Source organism: Gymnogyps californianus, chromosome 3 (genome assembly GCF_018139145.2).
Source record: "Gymnogyps californianus isolate 813 chromosome 3, ASM1813914v2, whole genome shotgun sequence".
In the NCBI taxonomy this organism is placed as follows: domain Eukaryota; kingdom Metazoa; phylum Chordata; class Aves; order Accipitriformes; family Cathartidae; genus Gymnogyps; species Gymnogyps californianus.
Genome location: NC_059473.1, coordinates 36,151,530 through 36,169,725, shown reverse-complemented (window position 1 = coordinate 36,169,725; position 18,196 = coordinate 36,151,530). Strand labels below are relative to the sequence as shown.

The following is an 18,196-nucleotide window of genomic DNA, read 5'->3' as shown; positions in this document are numbered from 1 at the left end:
TCCCCAAAATATCTAATGGATAAAACCATTCTCTGTCAACCCTCCTTTAATCTTGTGTACTCTTTGGCCAACTGGTCAAATTTGGTTGAGGTCTCTGAGGTAGGTCTTTGCAGTATGAGCCAACCACCATATTAGACTTTGGAGAATCCACAAAGGAATGAAAGTCTTACAGTTCAAATATGTCTGAAACTCGTTTTCATTAGCACTGCTGCTCACAGAATTACTTGTTCTAGTACATGCCTAGTGGATGACAGATGCATTTCTGTTGCACTTTCACTGCAAGCATCTTGCAAGGCTGGACTGAGAGAATTCCAGAGATCAAAGAGCTCATGCAGTCAGTTCTCCAGTGGTGAAAGTCTGCATAACAAAACTTACGGCTTGTTAAATTACAGATTTGTTAGTTCTTGTGCTGAACAGTGTATGGTTCTCTATATCCAGTCGCTTCACATTTGAATTTTCCAGAAATAAGTGTGTTGATAGCACCTTTTTTGTGCCCACACCGTTCTCCACCATGTCACAGTCTGCAAGAAAAGAATAATCCTCTTTTGTGCTAGACTGTTTGCCTCATAATTTCTCAGGCTAATTTTCTTGGGTGTCAAGCAAGACAAGTGATCTCTCTCCGATTTGGGAAAACAGTCACACTTTACAATTTACCTTGCCATCAACGACATCTGGAATTTAAAGTTTTGGAGAATGCAATGAGAGCCTTATTCTCAACAATCTCCCTTCTCATTCATCTTGTAATACTAAAAGTAACTTAAACAAGAGTTGAGCTAGAGTCTGTCCTTGGAAATGACGATAAAAGTCTCTGTACTTACTTAAAACTATAGTACATTCTGTCATTGTGTTGTATTCAAAAGAAACTGAATTGTAAGAGAGAGAAACGATGCCAAAAAATGAGTAATTAAAAAGTTACTCAGCTAGGATTTCACTCAACTAGAGCTCTTAAAGTTTTATTGTAATTACTAACTCCAAAGACTAATTTTGCTCTACAAGATATAGATTATTTCTAAACTAACACTGCTGTACTCCTAAGAGTATTGTACTGAAGAGTTTATTGGATTCTGGAAAAAAAAAAATCTGTATGTATTTGCCATATGCAAATAGTAGAAATTGCTTTAAAAATGAAAAAAAGTTTCTTCAGATATATGATTTGGGTGTTTTTCTTTTTTAAGTATTCAGCTATACTGTAATTAACTTATTTTGGAACGATATTCCCACTAATATGAGAGAATTGTTTAGACTTTCTTAAAGCATTTCATAATCATTTAGACTTATTAAAGACTTGCCTGGAAATTCCTGATGGCAAGTTTTAACAGAGTCCAAGCCTAAATCATCTTCCTTTGCTGGTCACTGTCTTCAGTTTTGAAAAGGATAACAATTTACAGCTCATTTTCATGTGTTTTTCCAATCAGTAGCGACATTTGAACCTCTAGCCAATGCACTTTTATTTTCAAAAAAGAACTTTAACCTAGTTCTACAAGCCTTGACAAAACTCTTTTTTGAACTTTGGATGAAGTTTTCCTTACGCTACCTTTCAGTCAGTCACTTTCCTCAGAGCAGTTGTTACATCAGCCAGTGAGATCAGCAGATTCCATGCCTTCACCAATAAAAAGGGGATTCTTACCATTCTTTCCACAAAAAATAGCTTAAGTCTGTTCTTAAACTGTATCCTAAATATATTATTAAAGAGTCACTGTACTTCTTATATTGTGGAAGAAATTCATGCTCCCTGTCCAGATATCTAAGGGATGATAAAATACCATTTCATTGCTATCGTAGAAGGCAATGAACCTTGGTTTTTTGTTTGGATGGTTTAGGGTTTTTTTTACACAGCTACCATGTTTTTTCATTTAACCTGTCAGACTTGTTCTATTCGAGCTTTCTCATTTGTATAGCACACCAGCTTTTAAAGTATGTCCTCTTATTCTTAACAATCTCCTTTATTTTGTTTTTAACTGTTACGATTGTCTAGTCTTTTTAGAGCCTTTTTGAATGACAATGTGCAGTTGCTCCAAGCCTTGAAATGTCTTGTCTTTAAATGTTTCAAGTCTTCTGCAGACCTTTACTCTTTTAGCTGCCCATTTTAGTTTTTAACATAGCTTTTCCATTTTAAGTAGCTCTTAAATTTAACATCCTCTGTATTAAATAAGTTGCCTTTGTTCTTGAAGGCCTGGTGAATCTAATTACATTACAAAGTATCTTTTGTATGGTAACATTTTGAACCTGATCATTCATACTGGTCAGGATCAAGGTAAGTACTGCCTTCTGACTAGCTTCTTCATATCTAAAAAAGTTAGCCTTGGAATTTCATCCATTATGGTATTTACTAAACTATGTGGAATAATTGAAATCTCCCTGTATTTTCTGGGATTTCTACTTTCACAGCCTTCTGATATCCCCCAGCATGTTACCGTCTCCATTTTAGTCAAGTGTTCTGAGATACAGTCTTTATACTGCTTTTTTGCTGAGGCCTGAAAATTTAATCCATACCAGTTCTGTTTGTTTACACAGTTAATTTTCTATATGATTGATGCTGAAGTTTTCTTTAACATATAGTGACATTCTTCCATCTGCACGACCTATTCCATTTTCTGTATAGTTTTTCCTCCATATCATAGCATCTCATGAGGATCCTTGACTTAATTCCCACCCCAGAGACTTTTCATCTTATTCTTCTTGTCTGCTAAAGGATCCCTTTTGGACACCTTTCCCAACCTTCTCCATCATGTCCAGTTCTCACATTTTTTCCGTTCAGTCGAAACCTTCTTACATAGTTACTGCTAGGCAAAATATCTTGTTTCAAATTATTAAGAAAAGAAAATTATTTATCATTCTTTGCAGTCACTGTATGATTTTTACTAGGTACCTGCTCATATAGCTTTTCTCCACAGAAGTAAAGAATCATTTCACTTTCTCCTTGTGCTGTAACTTTTCCTTGAGAAAGGAATTGACAAGCTTAAGCATTGGTAAGCCAGTTCCTGAGAGATGTAGCTGCTCACCATCAGCCTCAAAAACTTAAAATGGTGGAAATTTTAGTCAAATCAGATTCTGGAAGCACAAGCTCAGAAGTGAGACTGTGCTGCTGTTACTAGTTAGAATTATAAAAAATGCAGTGATTGTTTTTCTCTCACCCTTTACAGAAGCACTATTTAACTTGTATCCTGAGCTATAGAGTTGGAGCTAGCCTTCAATTTCATACTTGATTGGTCCTGTCGCTACCCCCGCTTTTCAAGTCCAGAAAGTTATTGATCTAGAAAGAAGATAAAGTGGAGTTAATGAGGTAGCAGCCATGTGGGAGTGCTGGACTTCTGGAAACTTGATGGATAAAAGAGGCTTAAAAAATGAGATTGACTAAATGTTTATTTCCTATTAATTTTGCCCTCTGAAATTTGGGAAACATTGTTTTCTCCTCGTGTGCAGTTTCTTCTTTGAATGATGAGTTTAAGGATCATGAAAGGTGACAGGCTGACAATGCTGAAAAGTAGATTTTCATGTTTGCCCAGGCCAGATGTAATTGGCAGTTCTATCTTCACCTGTTCATCCGTATGCTCTGAGGATGGGCCATCCATGTACACCCTCAAATGCAAAAGGATATCTTTATTGCCAAGCTTGTTCAGTTCTTTTCTTGATATCATGAAGACTGCCCACCAGGGTGCCAGATCTGACAGGGATGAATGTCATACATTTGTATTCTGGGATCTAAGTTTTGAAGCAGATTAACTATGAACTCTATAGCAGGTAAGTCAGGAGCAGATATGTTGTTATTGATTTTAAGTTGGGTCTCAGAAACAGAAAAATAAGCCTGATCTGGAAAGAACTGCAAAAATATCTGCTACAGAGTTTGCAATTAATCTGTAGAGGTAGAAGCTCCTTGCATATGAACCAACAGTTTTATCCTCAACCCTGTAAAATCCCTGTTTTGCGAATGTTTCTTAAGGTAACGTTTTTGTGTTTAAATAGCCGTTATAGTTTCCTATGAAGAACCTGAGTTATTAGAATTGCTTGCTTCAGAACTAGCACCCAAAACACAAGAGGATATAAACATTAATCAGACATCTTGAAAAGTAATATGTTGTTGTGCAATATAAATTAATGTAACCTGTTTTTCCATCTTCCTCTTCCCAACCTTTTTCCCCTCTCTCAGAAAAATTTTCCAAGAAAACCCATTTATGTTTCTTACCTTGGCATTTAGAATGGAGAAATGGCTGAGCTTATTGCAACAGGTAGTTCTACCTGGAATGAGTTTGCAGCACATTATAAAATGTTCTGTTTGATTTTGACTGCATACATTTAAACAGCATAGTGGTGACAGAAAATGTTCTGTCAATGTACTTGGGATTTAATACTTTTCTAAAAGGTAGTACTGCTTAACTTGCAGCTCTGAGAATTAACCGTGTGGCAAATCAGGAACTCGCTATTGGAGAGCTATGAAAATACATATTTAATTTGCTGTCATTTATGCCTATATCTGATATTATTTAGACTAGAATAGAATAGACCATTTCAGTTGGAAGGGACCTACAACGATCATCTAGTCCAACTGCCTGACCAATTCAGGGCTGACCAAGTTAAAGCATGTTATTAAGGGCATTGTCCAAATGCCTCTTAAGCACTGACAGGCTTGGGGCATCGACCACCTCTCTAGGAAGCCTGTTCCAGGGTTTGACCACCCTCTTGGTAAAGAAATGCTTCCTAATGTCCAGTCTAAACCTGCCCTGGTGCAGCTTTGAACCATTCTCACACGTCCTGTCACTGGACAGCTCAGTATGAGTCAGCAGCACGTGCTGGCAGCCAAGAGGGCAAACCGCATCCTGGGGTGCATCAAACACAGCGTAGCCAGCCGGTCAAAAGAGGTGATTATCCCGCTGTGTTCAGCATTGGTGCGGCCTCACCTTGAGTACTGTGTGCAGTTCTGGGCCCCACAATTTAAGAAGGGTGTTAAGAGCCTAGAATGCATCCAGAGGAGGGCAACAAAGCTGGTGAAAGGGCTCGAAGGAATGTCCTATGAGGAGTGGCTAAGGACTTTGGGTTTGTCTAGTTTGGAGACAAGGAGGCTGAGGGGCGACCTCATTGCTCTCCACAGCTTCCTAAGGAGAGGAAGTGGAGAGGGAGGTGCTGAGCTCTTCTCCCTGTTTGAATCTGTATGGATGAGAGGTATTTGGTTGTAACAACTAAAGACTTACAATGCAAGATGATGGAACTGGTAAAGTTCTGTTCTCTACGCAGGGCATTATTTAAGTACATTTCTATCTCTAAACATTGCATTATAAACTAGAGAAGACTGATATTCTGACAAGTAGAAAGAGCTATAATTTTGAAGTGTTCATGTTCAGTCATTAGAAATGTTTCTTGTAAAATGTGATTTCACTGAAACACATTTCCTAGTATTTACCATTTGACCTAATTGTAATACTATAAAGTGAATGTGGATTTTTCACAAGTTAAAGCAAAATATGCAAACTTCTAAATAGCTATCACTCTCTTCTCTAAATGAAGATGTGCTGTTAAAGAGCACTTCACATATGGTTAAGTGGTCTTTATATAGTCAACACCTTTGTTTATCCATATTTATTAAAACTTTGAACCTAAAGTTTTCCTATATTCTGCATAAAGGATATTATTTATTCCAATGCAATACTATTATGATAGCTGAAAATCAGGTAAAATCAATAAGAGTAGTGTGTGTTTGAGCATCCAGGCAAAATTATTTCTTTTGTGCAGAAATACATATGTATATATGTAATCATCCATTTTTTCTCTCCAGCTAGGTGTATGGTTTTCCTTGGGCTGCGCATACATTGCTTTAGAAGACTATGAAGGTGCTGCCAAAGCATTTCAGCGCTGTGTGACATTGGAACCAGATGTATGTACTTTTCAACAAGCGATTCAGATGGCTTATCTAAAAGCAACAAGGATGTTTTCATTATAAACAAGCAAAGCAATAATGAAAAACTTGTTTAAACCTTAGCCCTTTGAATAAATTAAACTCGTGCATGAAGAATGTATTTTTGTCATGAGGCATCATAAAAATACTTGCCCAATACTTAACTTCGTCCAAGTATGTGTGTGAATGTTAAAATATGTTTGAGCAGAAATTCCTTTATGCTTGCATACGTTGCTAAAACAGAGAAAAGGGAATGAGTAGACTGTGAGGAGTGCTAAAGAGAGAGATAAAACAAAAAAATTAAATTAAAATACCTAGTCCTCTAAGTAATCAGATTCTCCTGAAAAAAAAGTCAAATAAGTGGTTGTATGACAGGTAAATTTGTAACTGTATAGTTCATGAGCACAGGGAGAATGGAGCTTGTTAGCCACCTTTTCAGGATGCACGGGGCAAGCATATGTACAATATTGCCATTTGAGCGTGACTGTGCATTGAGATAGCAGAGGCGTCAGCTGGATTACCTCTCGGGAATGCACTGGCAATACTTGTGTCAAAAGGCCTGACTGCCAGCATGTTGCTTGCTTAGAGTTAATGCCACCTACTTGACAGAAACTGTTATTCATTCTTTTCTCTTGGGGAAAAGAATGAGCGAGCAATTAAAGGTGACAGTATTCTTTTTTCTTTATTAATAAAATGAAATAACTTGGGGAAAAAAATGTGCATACAGACAACCCTGTATTTTACTGGAATTTTTACATTATATATTGATTTTTTTTGTTTCAGTACAGTAGATTTACTTCCAAGTAGATACTAAAATTGTGTTCACTTACCTCTCTGGGGCTTGTACTTGATTGTATTCATATGAACAAGCCAACTGACTTCTCAGTGGGTTAAGTAGTATTTCTTTTGTGAGTAAAGGATGCTGGGCTGGCTCTTAGTTATGGAGGCGAAACCAATCTTTATACAATGATCTGCAGCAATGTAATGACTGTTTTCATGAATTAAGCCTCAAAAAGGTTTCCCAACATCATTTAAATACTCCTTAAGCCTGAATATAGCCTTCAGTTGCCAGAGTACATTTCCTTGCAGTACCCAGGTTCTGTTCTTCAAATTTATGCTAGTTGTCACTTTGCTGAATTCAGTGGTGTAGCTTCAAATTTACAGCAGTGTAAGGCGATGGGCAGGAATCATCTCTGTACATGGCTCTCCTGGTTTTACCAGAGGAAGGATTGTCTGAGAACTCTGTAATCCTTTTCAGCTAAAACAGTTGATAAACACTGTTGGAACTAACCCTGGTAGTTTTGCCTGAGATGCATTAGGGGACATTCAGATGATTTTTTCCACTAACAGAGCGGTGCAGGTAAGTAGCTTCCAGCTAGTGAGAAGTGATGAGCTGCTGGGAGCACTGACCTCTCCAGCCATCCCAGGTAGATCCAGAAGAGGATGCCTGTGTACAGTTTAAACTGAAGGCAAGAGCTGACTTTGTGTATTCCAACCAGAAGGCAGTTAATTGATATTTATATACCTGATTGTTGCTGTAGTCAGTAATAATTATTTATGTATTTCTATTTTAATATCATATTTTCTATTTCAATGTAATATTTTGACTGCCTTGTAGAAAATATGTGTTAATATGTGTGATTAGCAAAATCGATGATATTTCACAGTAGTTTCATTTACGTATTTTTATCAAGTAAGCATAATATAAATGAATAATTTTTTTAGTACTTCTCCTTTTATCATTACAGAATGCTGAGGCCTGGAACAATTTATCAACTGCTTATATCAAGTTAAAACAGAAGTAAGTACTTCAAAAGAATTAGAAGATACTGCTTCCAAAATAAATAATTAAGATTTCCTTTTTTTTGATATTGAGTTTTTTATTCATATAATGTAGTTACCTCATATTTTGTAATTCTTATCCCTTCCGTTCTCGCTCCCAGGTTGGATCGTTGATAACGTATTTCATTTTACAGGAAATAGAGTTTCATAAGCTTTATAAAAGTAGCAACCTCTCACCCTACACTTCTTTCTTGTTAAAAGTATTTATGATGTAGTAAGTACAACCAGTGCAAAACAGTCATATTAAAGTTGGAAACTAATTTCACTACAAAGTTAAAAAGATACATCCATTTCAAGCAAACTATATATTCAGACCTATGTCAATTCATACTACGTTAATCTCAGTAGATTTAAGGGAAAAACAGGCAGTTTATTTTTTATATTATGAAAGCAGATGGAGATCTGCATACATACTAGCTTGCTTGGTTTTTTCCCTCCAAATTAACCATTAGTACAAGAATCTTTGACCTAAATGGACTGACTTCTAATTTTGTATTTCAACTAAAATGTAATAAAATTTACGTGTAGACACAGAATACCTGAAAGAACTTAATATTTAAGAAGAATTTTCACATTATAACTTGTCCCCAAAGAATGAAACAAAAGAATAAGATAAATTTTTAAAAACCTTACTCAAAATCTGACATCAGTTTATACAGTTATGCAGTCAGGAGGCAAACTAAAAAAGAGAAAAAGAATAGTAAATTTACATAAAAGTGTAAATTGATAAACATACAAAGGAAAAGTGGGAAGTAATATCATAAATGAATTTAAGAGATGGTTTGATATGCTAATGGGAGCAGGAGGGAGGAGAAAATGAAGGTTAGAATAACTACAAAACTAAAAAGTAATAGAAATCAAGAGCTTGTTTTAATTTTCAGTAGTTCCTTTCATCTTCAGCAGTGCCTTGAGAATGCCCAATGTATTGTCTTAGACTGCGTGTGATAGATTTTTCCTTCTTTTGCATAAAGTTCAAAAGAGTATGTCAGATGCTCAGGGTACTGGCTTATGCTTGTTTCATAAAAGTATCTTTAATGAAAATAATTTTTCTGTCCATCTACTACAAGGCTGAGAAACTGAGTGATTAGTTTCACTTTATTGGTTTAATTTTATTATTGTTAATCTACTCTTGTGATTTAACATGCTAAATACATACAAAACTTGTGACCTATTTGATATTGTATCAAAAGCAGTAAAGGGGGGCATATTTCTGAGCTTGTGTACAGGAAATCTTAAGTCAGTATTACATGCTGATAGCTGAGTGTGGCCTGTATTTGCTGTGGAATAGTAACTTCTTTGATTATTTGTGTAGTCACTTATAGATCAAGACTGTGTGTGAGTTAGTCTAACCCACTCTCAAAACAGAGGATATCTGTAGTAGTGCACTTCAGTATAATTTATTTGGGGGGGCTGAGCAGTGGTGAAAGTGTAAATTCTTATTTTTCAGGCCTGCTAGCAAAAAAAAAAAAAAAAAAAAAAAGGTGGGAGGAGGATTAAAAAAAGGAAAACAAAAAAAGATATTTAAGTTAATTGTTTTCTTCTGCTCCCTCATCAAAATCAAGCTTTACTCCAACCAGGCTCTTAAATCAGTCCCACTCAAGGATTGTGCATTTGGGTAAGGCTTAGCAGAGTCTCATACAGCAGGCAAATATAAAATGTATAAGTCTTTTTGAAAAATGTATGCAAACAACTTGCTGACACCCAAATGAAAGGGGTTTTATTGGGTTTTGGGTTTGTTTGCTTTTTAAGAGTCCACAAGTTTTGTGTATTCTGAATTTCCTCCAGAAAAATTAATTGTGATGAAAACAGACTCTACTGTTCAGTTTACCAGAAAAACTTCTCTGGGTGCCAGGAGACCTTTGAAATCTAGATCTCATATTTGTCAGAACAAACTGGGACTGGCCCTCTGTCCTTTGGGTGAAAGATTCCTGGTTTGCAAGACAGGATGACGCACTGGTACTGCCTACTGTTTCCTGTTTGGATATGAATTGGTTTAACTGTTGCCCTAGTTAAGGGTACTCCATCATTATATGATTTATTAAATACATAGGGAATTTGTTTTGAGAACCTAGAGGAGTTTATTAGCATAGCAAGAGTGATGATTTGAGGAATATGATTTCCATCCCATCCCTCTGGTATATTCTCTGCATTTCACAGTTCCATCTGATTGGCATCTGCCCTCCTGATAACTTATTAACTTTTTTTGAGCAGATGAGGGAGATCATACAGGCTAATCCTGCAGATGTTGAAGAGCAGTTTCAGAAACAGTTTCTCACGGTGATTGGGGTACATTAGTCAGCCAGAGCATCTTCCAGCCTGTCAGAGAGCTGTGGCAAATCCCAGCTTCCATTGTAGCAAAATCCACAGAGGAAGGAACAGGTCTCTGTTCTTTTCTAATATAATCTATCAAAATTGGGGTCTGAAATCCTTTACTAAGACTGTTAACAGTGGAGGAGACCCAACTGTTAGTACATTTACTTGGCAGCATCATGTATATCAGAAGAGAGAGAAAAGGGGAGTGAACATGGGAAGATCCTGCCTGTGGACTATTCTGCCGTAGCTATGCCAAATGACCTGTTTTCCTTCAATAATTTTGCTCTATCAGTCAGCTCTCATTGTGTGTATTTGGTAACTCTTTTAATACTATGGGCTTAGATTGGCAGTTATTTACATTTTTCCCTGAACCAGCCATTCCAAACTTTTAATGGCCTGATCCACTAGTTAGATATTCCCTTTTCCTGGCTGGGATATTTACACTCTCCTGGACCCTCTTTTTGAAACTCAACCAAGAATTTCTTTGAGCTGTCTTTCTTTAGAGACAGCACTTTTAGCAACTTACTCAAGCAGTAGAGCAAGTGAACTGCAAATTTTGATAACAAGCCATCTTTATATGATCTTTATTAAGAAAAGATGTATTGTCATATCTCCCCAAAGAAGATTTTTACCAGCCTGGGAAAACTCTGTTTCAAGTTTTTATTTAGAGGAATTTATTCCTTTGTTTTTTCTACGTATCATGACTGTCCAACTGAGAGTAAGCTTCAATCTCTTAAAGTCCTAAGAACCATATCATTCTGATTCTCTAGCAAAGCTGTTCTTAAAGTTTCAAATTTATTGAAACTTTTGGCAGTACGTTTAAAGCTTTAAACAGTAGGTACCCAGACCTAACCAATGTATGCTTCAAATTGCATTAAGACTTCTTATTCCTTCTGCCTCCTCTCTGGCAGCATTGGTTGCATGTTGTGCAAGAGGTCATACCTCTGTAAACTGTAGGTCAGCTGCTTGCAGCCCGTATTCTTCCAAACTGTCTTATGTTCTTACCAGAGAATGCTATTACTTCTTTCCTTGAGTAAGGGAATAGTAAAGAGTTGCCTGCAGTGGATCCATATGAAAAAATAAAGATGCTTCCTGACTTGACAGTGACTTTATAGGAATTATTCTGCCCACATTTATTCCACAACACTTTCTCCTGCCACTATGAGATGGTTCATTGGGCAGCACCTTTGGTGAAGGATGCTAATAGTGTTTGGGGCCACTCTGACACATTTGTACTGAGCAGCATAGCATCAGAGAACGGAGAGTGTAAGTAAAGCTTCCAGCTGACATAAGAAAAAAATGGTTGAAAATGCTGGGCTTCTGTGCAATGCATATGCACGTTTACCGTGTGCAAATGTTTAAAATAAATCACAAAAAGCTGTTATTTTTAAGTAACCTTCCTTCGTGTGATGAAATGAGTCAATATCTTTCTGCATCTGCCATGAACTCAGTGATTTTTAATTTTTTAATGTGTGTTACAGCTGCAGCATGAGTAAGATTGTTTTCTCATGGTTCCAGTTAAAAATTCAGAAAAGAAAATATTGACATAGATGGCACATTTATAATGAATATTTGGCAAAATGTAATTATGAGAGCTAACATAGAAATTACCTAGTTCAGAGTCTACAGAGTGTACTGTGGAGTGAACTGATAGAAAGTAATTGGCAAGAGAGAGTGAGGAATTATCAGTATTGTAGATTATGAACAATAACTTTTACATTGCACTGTTTTCTAAAGCTGATTTTTTAAATAAGCAGCTTTTTAGTTGATACAATGCCAACTGATTGTAATATAGAAATCTTCTATATTAAATCTTTAATATAGAAACTTCTTTTCTATTATTCTTTTTCATTATTGATTAGAATCAAAGCATTTCGAACCCTCCAAGAAGCTCTCAAGTGCAACTATGAGCACTGGCAAATATGGGAGAACTATCTTCTCACCAGTACAGATGTTGGAGAGTTTTCAGAAGCAATTAAAGCTTATCACCGGCTCATGGACTTAAGAGAAAAGTACAAGGATACACAGGTGGGGAAGTTTTCATGTTAAGTCATCCTATATGTTCATTAATTTTTCTTGTGAGAGAAAGATTTCTGCTGGTAATGGTATCACTAATGATAGTACACATACCAGTGAAGTTTGTAGGCAAGCCATTTAATTTTTTGAGATCTGGACTGTAAGACTAAATATTTAAAATAAAAATGGACAAAAAGGAAAACCTTTGCATCCAGATTGCCTCAGACTTTGTGGAAGGACAAATATGACCCTTGCAGTTTTAAGATCTGTTCTTAACTAAAACACAATGCATAACCCCATCTTTCCATATTGTTCCTGCATATCTTAGTATCAGAAATAATATAAATTATTTAGCCTAAAGAAAGGTAAGCTTTTCCCGTGTGTTTGAAAATTCCACAAATGAGCCTTTGAATTATGTTTCATAGATTGAATGCATTACAGTCAGAACATTGATTCTTAATAATCAGAACAAAGAAAAATAAAGGAGGTATTTTGCTCATCCTTCACTGTAGTTCAGTTAAGTCCAGTTAACTTCTGTGTTTGTAAATGTACGCTCTGGACAAAATCCAGAGAGCCTACTTTAACAGCGTCAGCTGGGATGTTACCTTGCCTAAAACCAGGTCCTGATCCAAGCAAGGCTCTGTACACTCAGTGAAAATAGCAAGGTGAATCTGAAAGGCAAGCGAAAGAATCCCTTAAGCAGAGTAGTGAAACACCTCCAAAAGCCTTTGCAAAATTAATGGGTCTGGTTGAAGAGCTTATGAGCTCTTAGGGAGTTTGTGTGTAGTACCAGGGTAAGAGGACCCAGCTGCTGCTGGTCATTGATCCCAGGAGTATGTTTCTTTTCTTATCCCATAAAATGATTGAAAGTAGCTTTCCTGGATCTTGAGAGTTTGAGTCCAGTGATGAGGAGAGAGAACAGATAGAGTTAATTATGGTTGTGGAAACATCCCATTCGTTCATGGGGGGCAGGGATGTTAAAAACTTTTTTCAGATTACTTTTTAATAAAAAATTGTACATAAGTGCAATACTTACTACTATAAAGCCAGCCATGCACAGGATAACATTCTCTATGCATAAAATCTTTTGAGTTTGATATGGCTGAACATTAAAAGGTCTCAAACTCTCTTTGCACTAAAAAGTGTCTATGGAAAATAGTCTTATATATGGTAAAGATTCATGTGTTTGGCAGCTACAGTATTGTGGTACTGGTGGAGCCTGTGTGTTTATTCGTAAACATCTTCTGGATGGTTGGCTTCTTTTAATGAATTTTTTTCACAATTGTTAATTTAAATAACATTTTTAGGGGTGGTCTACTGTACTACTTTAGTCAGATTGACAGCTGACCAGGAATAGAACTTTCTACATGTATTTGTCCATTTTAGATATTTTGAGATGATACAGACTCCTATTAGTGTGTTTTGTCAAATTTTATGTAGGATATTTTATTAAAATATTTGGGGATATTGCTTGCACTAAATTTCTGGGTTTGTTGTATAACTTTTTTCATGTTGTTCTCATACAACTTTTATCATTTTTACAGAAGTATATATATGCTATGTATCCTAATTTTTTTTTTGCATCCCAATTTTAACTTTGGCTTCTGATATGTAAAGTTCTTTATGGGTTTCATCATATCTTCTAATACAGTTTCCTCAATTAGAAGGATTTTACTAGTTGGCCAAGAAAAACCTCAGAGCCTGATTAAAGAATTTCAGAAAGGCTTTAATCAATAATCTTACAAGGAAGGGAAGAGTATTCCCGTAGCAGAACAAAAAAAAAACACATTAAAAGCTTCTGCTGAGATTGTTTACAAAGCTTACCATTAATTTCTGAGCCTCTCCCATTTGCCAACTGGCCTGTTTTAAATAGAAATGCTCTATAACCCTCTTGTGCAATTGTATTTTAGCAAAGTAAAATCATGGAACGTGAGTAAGTGGAAGCATACACCTCTGTTTCCATGCAACGTAGTATGATCTTCTCTCAGGTTATATTTAGTATTTGTAGTCATCGTAGATTTTAATTGATAGACTATGAAGCTAGATGACATAGTGGTGAGAAAGAAGGTAGGAATTTAAAAATCCAGAAAAATAAATATGTACGGGACTGGAAGAAACAAGTTGAGTCATTGATTCCAGTTCTTTATGAAAACAGAAAGCCAATCACCAATCCCTTTTAGCATAATCATTGTTGCAGAATACCCCTTGTAAGACTGAATGCATCAATTAAGAGTGTGTAATTGAATATATAATTTGAAATGTCCTTGGTTTGTGTCGTTACATCAGAGTTTTTTATTTTATTTCAGCATACTATGAAGTCATATTCGTAAATCACTAATTTCTTCTAATAACAATAAGGCATTCATATCTTCATCTGTGATTTCTGTTAGGCCATTGCTGTCTTTTTGTGCCAGACTTCTGAGTACAGAATGCAGCTTTGGGAAATTTTGCTTCTAAGCTATTCTAGTTATTTAACGATGTCATCCTTGTGGCAAAGGTTCTGAGATCAGGATATCATGAGGCTTGAAGATATGTATGTACAGATTCTGCAGACAGAATTGAACAAGGAAAAGCTGAAGGGCTTTTTATAAATGAGCAACAATGCAATAAAAGATTACAGCAAAAGACATACTTTCAAAAGTCTGTTTCCTAGTATTCCCTTTAAATGTTATAAGCATGCTTTCTTACCTTCCTTCCTTACTGGTTCTAAAAGTCTTCAAATTTCCATATTCCTTTTAATGTTCATGAACCCACTGAGAAATATACCTTGAAAACCTTTGATATAGATGTTATGTAATAAAAGATAAAGGCTCACTGAATTATCTGTAGTTTCCGCTAGTAGATCAGTCACTAAAAAGGACCTGAGGAGAAAGCCCTACCTGTTGTAATCATCAGTTTAGCCTCTGAATTATTAGTCTGAGGTGGTAAATATACCTGAAAGATTTCTGCAACTGCTAATCATACTACTTTGCACCACCTGCATGCTTGTGGAGGCAAGCAATCTTTTTTAGTTGGACAGTTGCAGTTCTGTGAATAAAAAAGTTATTTTGTGGGTGGAAAAGCTGTTTTGCTATGCCGCTTTCAGAAACCAGATCTTCATCCTGTGCTGTCAAAGAATATTAATTCAGAAGTATGCACAAATGGTTCCTCTCTGCAATTCTGTGTTCTTGAGAATCTAGCAAAGTTTTTCCTGTTACCCTTTCCATCAAATACCATCCTCATTTCAGTGGTTTGTATTGCCAGACTGTTTCTAATAAAAGGCTGCAAGAGCATGTTCCAAGGGGATTTTGAGGTGCAAGGGTAGGAATGAATAATTTCTGGAGCTCTGTTTCTTTTAAGTAGCTCACTAATGACAATTGTCTTTATTGTAAAGCTTTAATTTGGGAGGGGCATAGGAGAGCTCATAGACTTCAGATTTGTCATTTTGGACCTGGTATCTGAGGGTTCTCTTCTTACTTGAGCACTGTCAAGTTTGATTAGTATTAGTGAAGCTTCTAAAAATGGTTTGACCAAGTGAATTTTTATATGAAAGGAGCTGTTTGGAGAACAGTTCTGGAATGAGATTAACTGATAGCAACCACAGCATTTAAAAATTATTTGGTTTGTTTTAAGGTTTTGTCCCATGGTGCTTTTAGTAAAAACACATTATTCACAAAAACAAAGGAGAATGAGGAATGCAGATGGTGTGATGTCATACTAAACACAAACTCTCTGCAGTGGTCATATGGAGCCCAGTTCATTAAAAGAGGCATTTAAAAAAAAAAAAAAAAAAAAAGCTTTACTGCTTGTGTGGGATCCTGGGCAACAGAGCATTGCTTTAGTAGTTTAGTATGTATGGCAGTTTAAAATCTCTCAAAGATATAAATTAAAATTTAACACTTAAGACAACCATCTCAAATGGAAAACTCTCTTATACTGCTAATATTTTTTGATGATTGGCACAATTCACTTGCAATTTGAAACAGCTTTATTTAACAACTGGGCACAGTCAAGTAGCATTAATAATTCATTACTGTTTAATGGACCCTTTAATCCAGGCCTTCATACTAGTTTTATTTTAACTGCTGTAGTGCTAAAGCTTACATGATGAATTACAAAAAAAGGAGATAGATTATTATGATGAAAATGTAAGCAAAGTCTGAACTTTATGTGAATATGGGTAATTTTTCAGTTGCTAAATCCTACTGACTGACGAAGCTTTTTTTTTTTTCACGTGCAAACAAAATATCATCGGCTTTAAAACTCTTGATAACTATATATGACATTCATGTGAACTAACTTTTTGGACTTTGAGTAACAATTTTGTTAAACTGAGAAATTGATTGAGAAGTCATACATGTCTGTATGAATCCTCAGGACCAGTTCTAGTTCCTTTTCAAAAGAGAACATAGTTTTAATGTTTCTTCTTACACCTCTTTTATGTTTTTTATTACAATGCTGTAGTAATGCAAATATCAATACTTGCTGGTGTTTTCCTAGCAAATCATTATAGAAGACCTGATTCATTTAGTGATGGATTTTAGTCCCTTAGATTCCAAATCATGAATGTAATATGAATTTCAGAACTTTTGGACTATTAATAGTTGATCATATTTTCTATTATCTTAAGTGAAAATCCAAGCTCTTTAACAGAAAAGAAAACAGTCAGTTTGTCATATCATTTTAGAAGGGCTATACTGTTACGGTTTGGGGAGGAGGAGGGGGGAGCTGTTTAGCTGATGTTCAGATGCTACTATGATTTCATATTGATTCTGAAAAGATACCAGGGAGATGTATAGGTTTTTTTCACTTTTTCTGTTACATAGATTTATTTCATAACATCATCAGCCATTTTTATTTATTTGGGTTGTTTTGCCAAAGATTTCCTATTTCTGATAAAACTCAGTAATTAATTCTTCGGATGCGTGTTAATTGAGTCATTCTATAGAAGAAAAGTTGCTTTAGGAAAATGACATATCACAAACACTAAACTGCATATGTTTTTATTTTAAGTGTAATATACTTTGATACTGTCATAATTTTTGCATTACTTTCTGCCAGTGAACTACATCTTGATTTGTGAGGATGTACCCCGTCCTACTTTTACTAGAGTAGTGGTATATTTGTGTGGTTTGGGGCTTATTCACGGATCATCTTTGAAATTGGTTTTGTTACTGTCTTGATATTAATATTGCTATTAATGTGATTTCACTGTAAGTATTAATATCACATGGACAAAAATGTTGAAGCATTAAAGTTGCCAAATGATAGCCTCACAAGTTAGGAAGTACCAGCATGAAGGTGTTTGTATACCCTTTACCGGCCTATCTTGAATGGAAGCCTTATGAGATTTCCATTTTGTTTTTATCATTATTTCTTCCCCAGTCTCTGTGTCTCATGCACTATGCAGAACAGGTAGTTCTCACGTAATAAGCCAATGCTTTTCTGGGTTTTATTTTCTTCTAATTCACCATATGATCCAATGTCTTAATTTACATTTGCTGTTTCTCATTTTATTGAGAAGGAACTGAGACACAGCAAAACTGTTCTAATTTCCAGTGTCCAGTCTGGGACAGGAAGACTCATGGGTTTTTTTAGGGACACTTGGTTATTATGTAGCATATCCTCCATGCAAAGTCCAGTTCCCATCGAGTTCACCAGCAGCTGCACGTGCTCAGCATTTCTGCAGGTCAGATCCCACATTCTCAAGCCAGTGACTCAGAAAGTACGTCCATTGAATGAGTACTTGTAAAAAGTTTGATTGAACTGACTTGAGTAGTAATTCACCAGAAGTGCATTAAACACAGTTTCCCAAGGTGGTATTCAGTTGCCTTCCAGTTTCCATCTTATCCACTCTACATCTTTCAGTTTCTGCAGGTAGTTAAATAGAGGTCCTGTAAACAACAGTGTCTTCCGTTACCTGAGTTAATCTGGTTCAGCCTGTTTACTGATCTTTTTATAACCATATTATAAGGTGAAAATATCTTTAGGATACTGCCACAATTTCCTATACCATTCTTTTTCACGCTAGCCTGTCCTGGTAACCCAAATTTCTGTCTCAGCTCTTTGGCCTCTTTATCTTCACCAACCATAGAATCTTATAGATGAGGTTTAAATTAGTTGAATTACTCCCCTAATAATGTATTTCTTAGTAAATTC

At 35.8% G+C, this 18,196-nt stretch overlaps 1 protein-coding gene across 1 annotated transcript in view; it reads left to right on the top strand.

The window, feature by feature from the left end:
- The window catches only part of TTC27 (tetratricopeptide repeat domain 27), a 134,586-nt gene that overhangs the window by 108,167 nt on the left and 8,223 nt on the right, over window positions 1–18,196 (top strand). Inside the window, exons 14-16 of the mRNA XM_050893754.1 lie at window positions 5,768–5,866; window positions 7,636–7,688; window positions 11,905–12,070. Coding sequence (XP_050749711.1) covers window positions 5,768–5,866; window positions 7,636–7,688; window positions 11,905–12,070 — 318 coding nt within the window. The remainder of the gene's footprint in view (window positions 1–5,767; window positions 5,867–7,635; window positions 7,689–11,904; window positions 12,071–18,196) is intronic.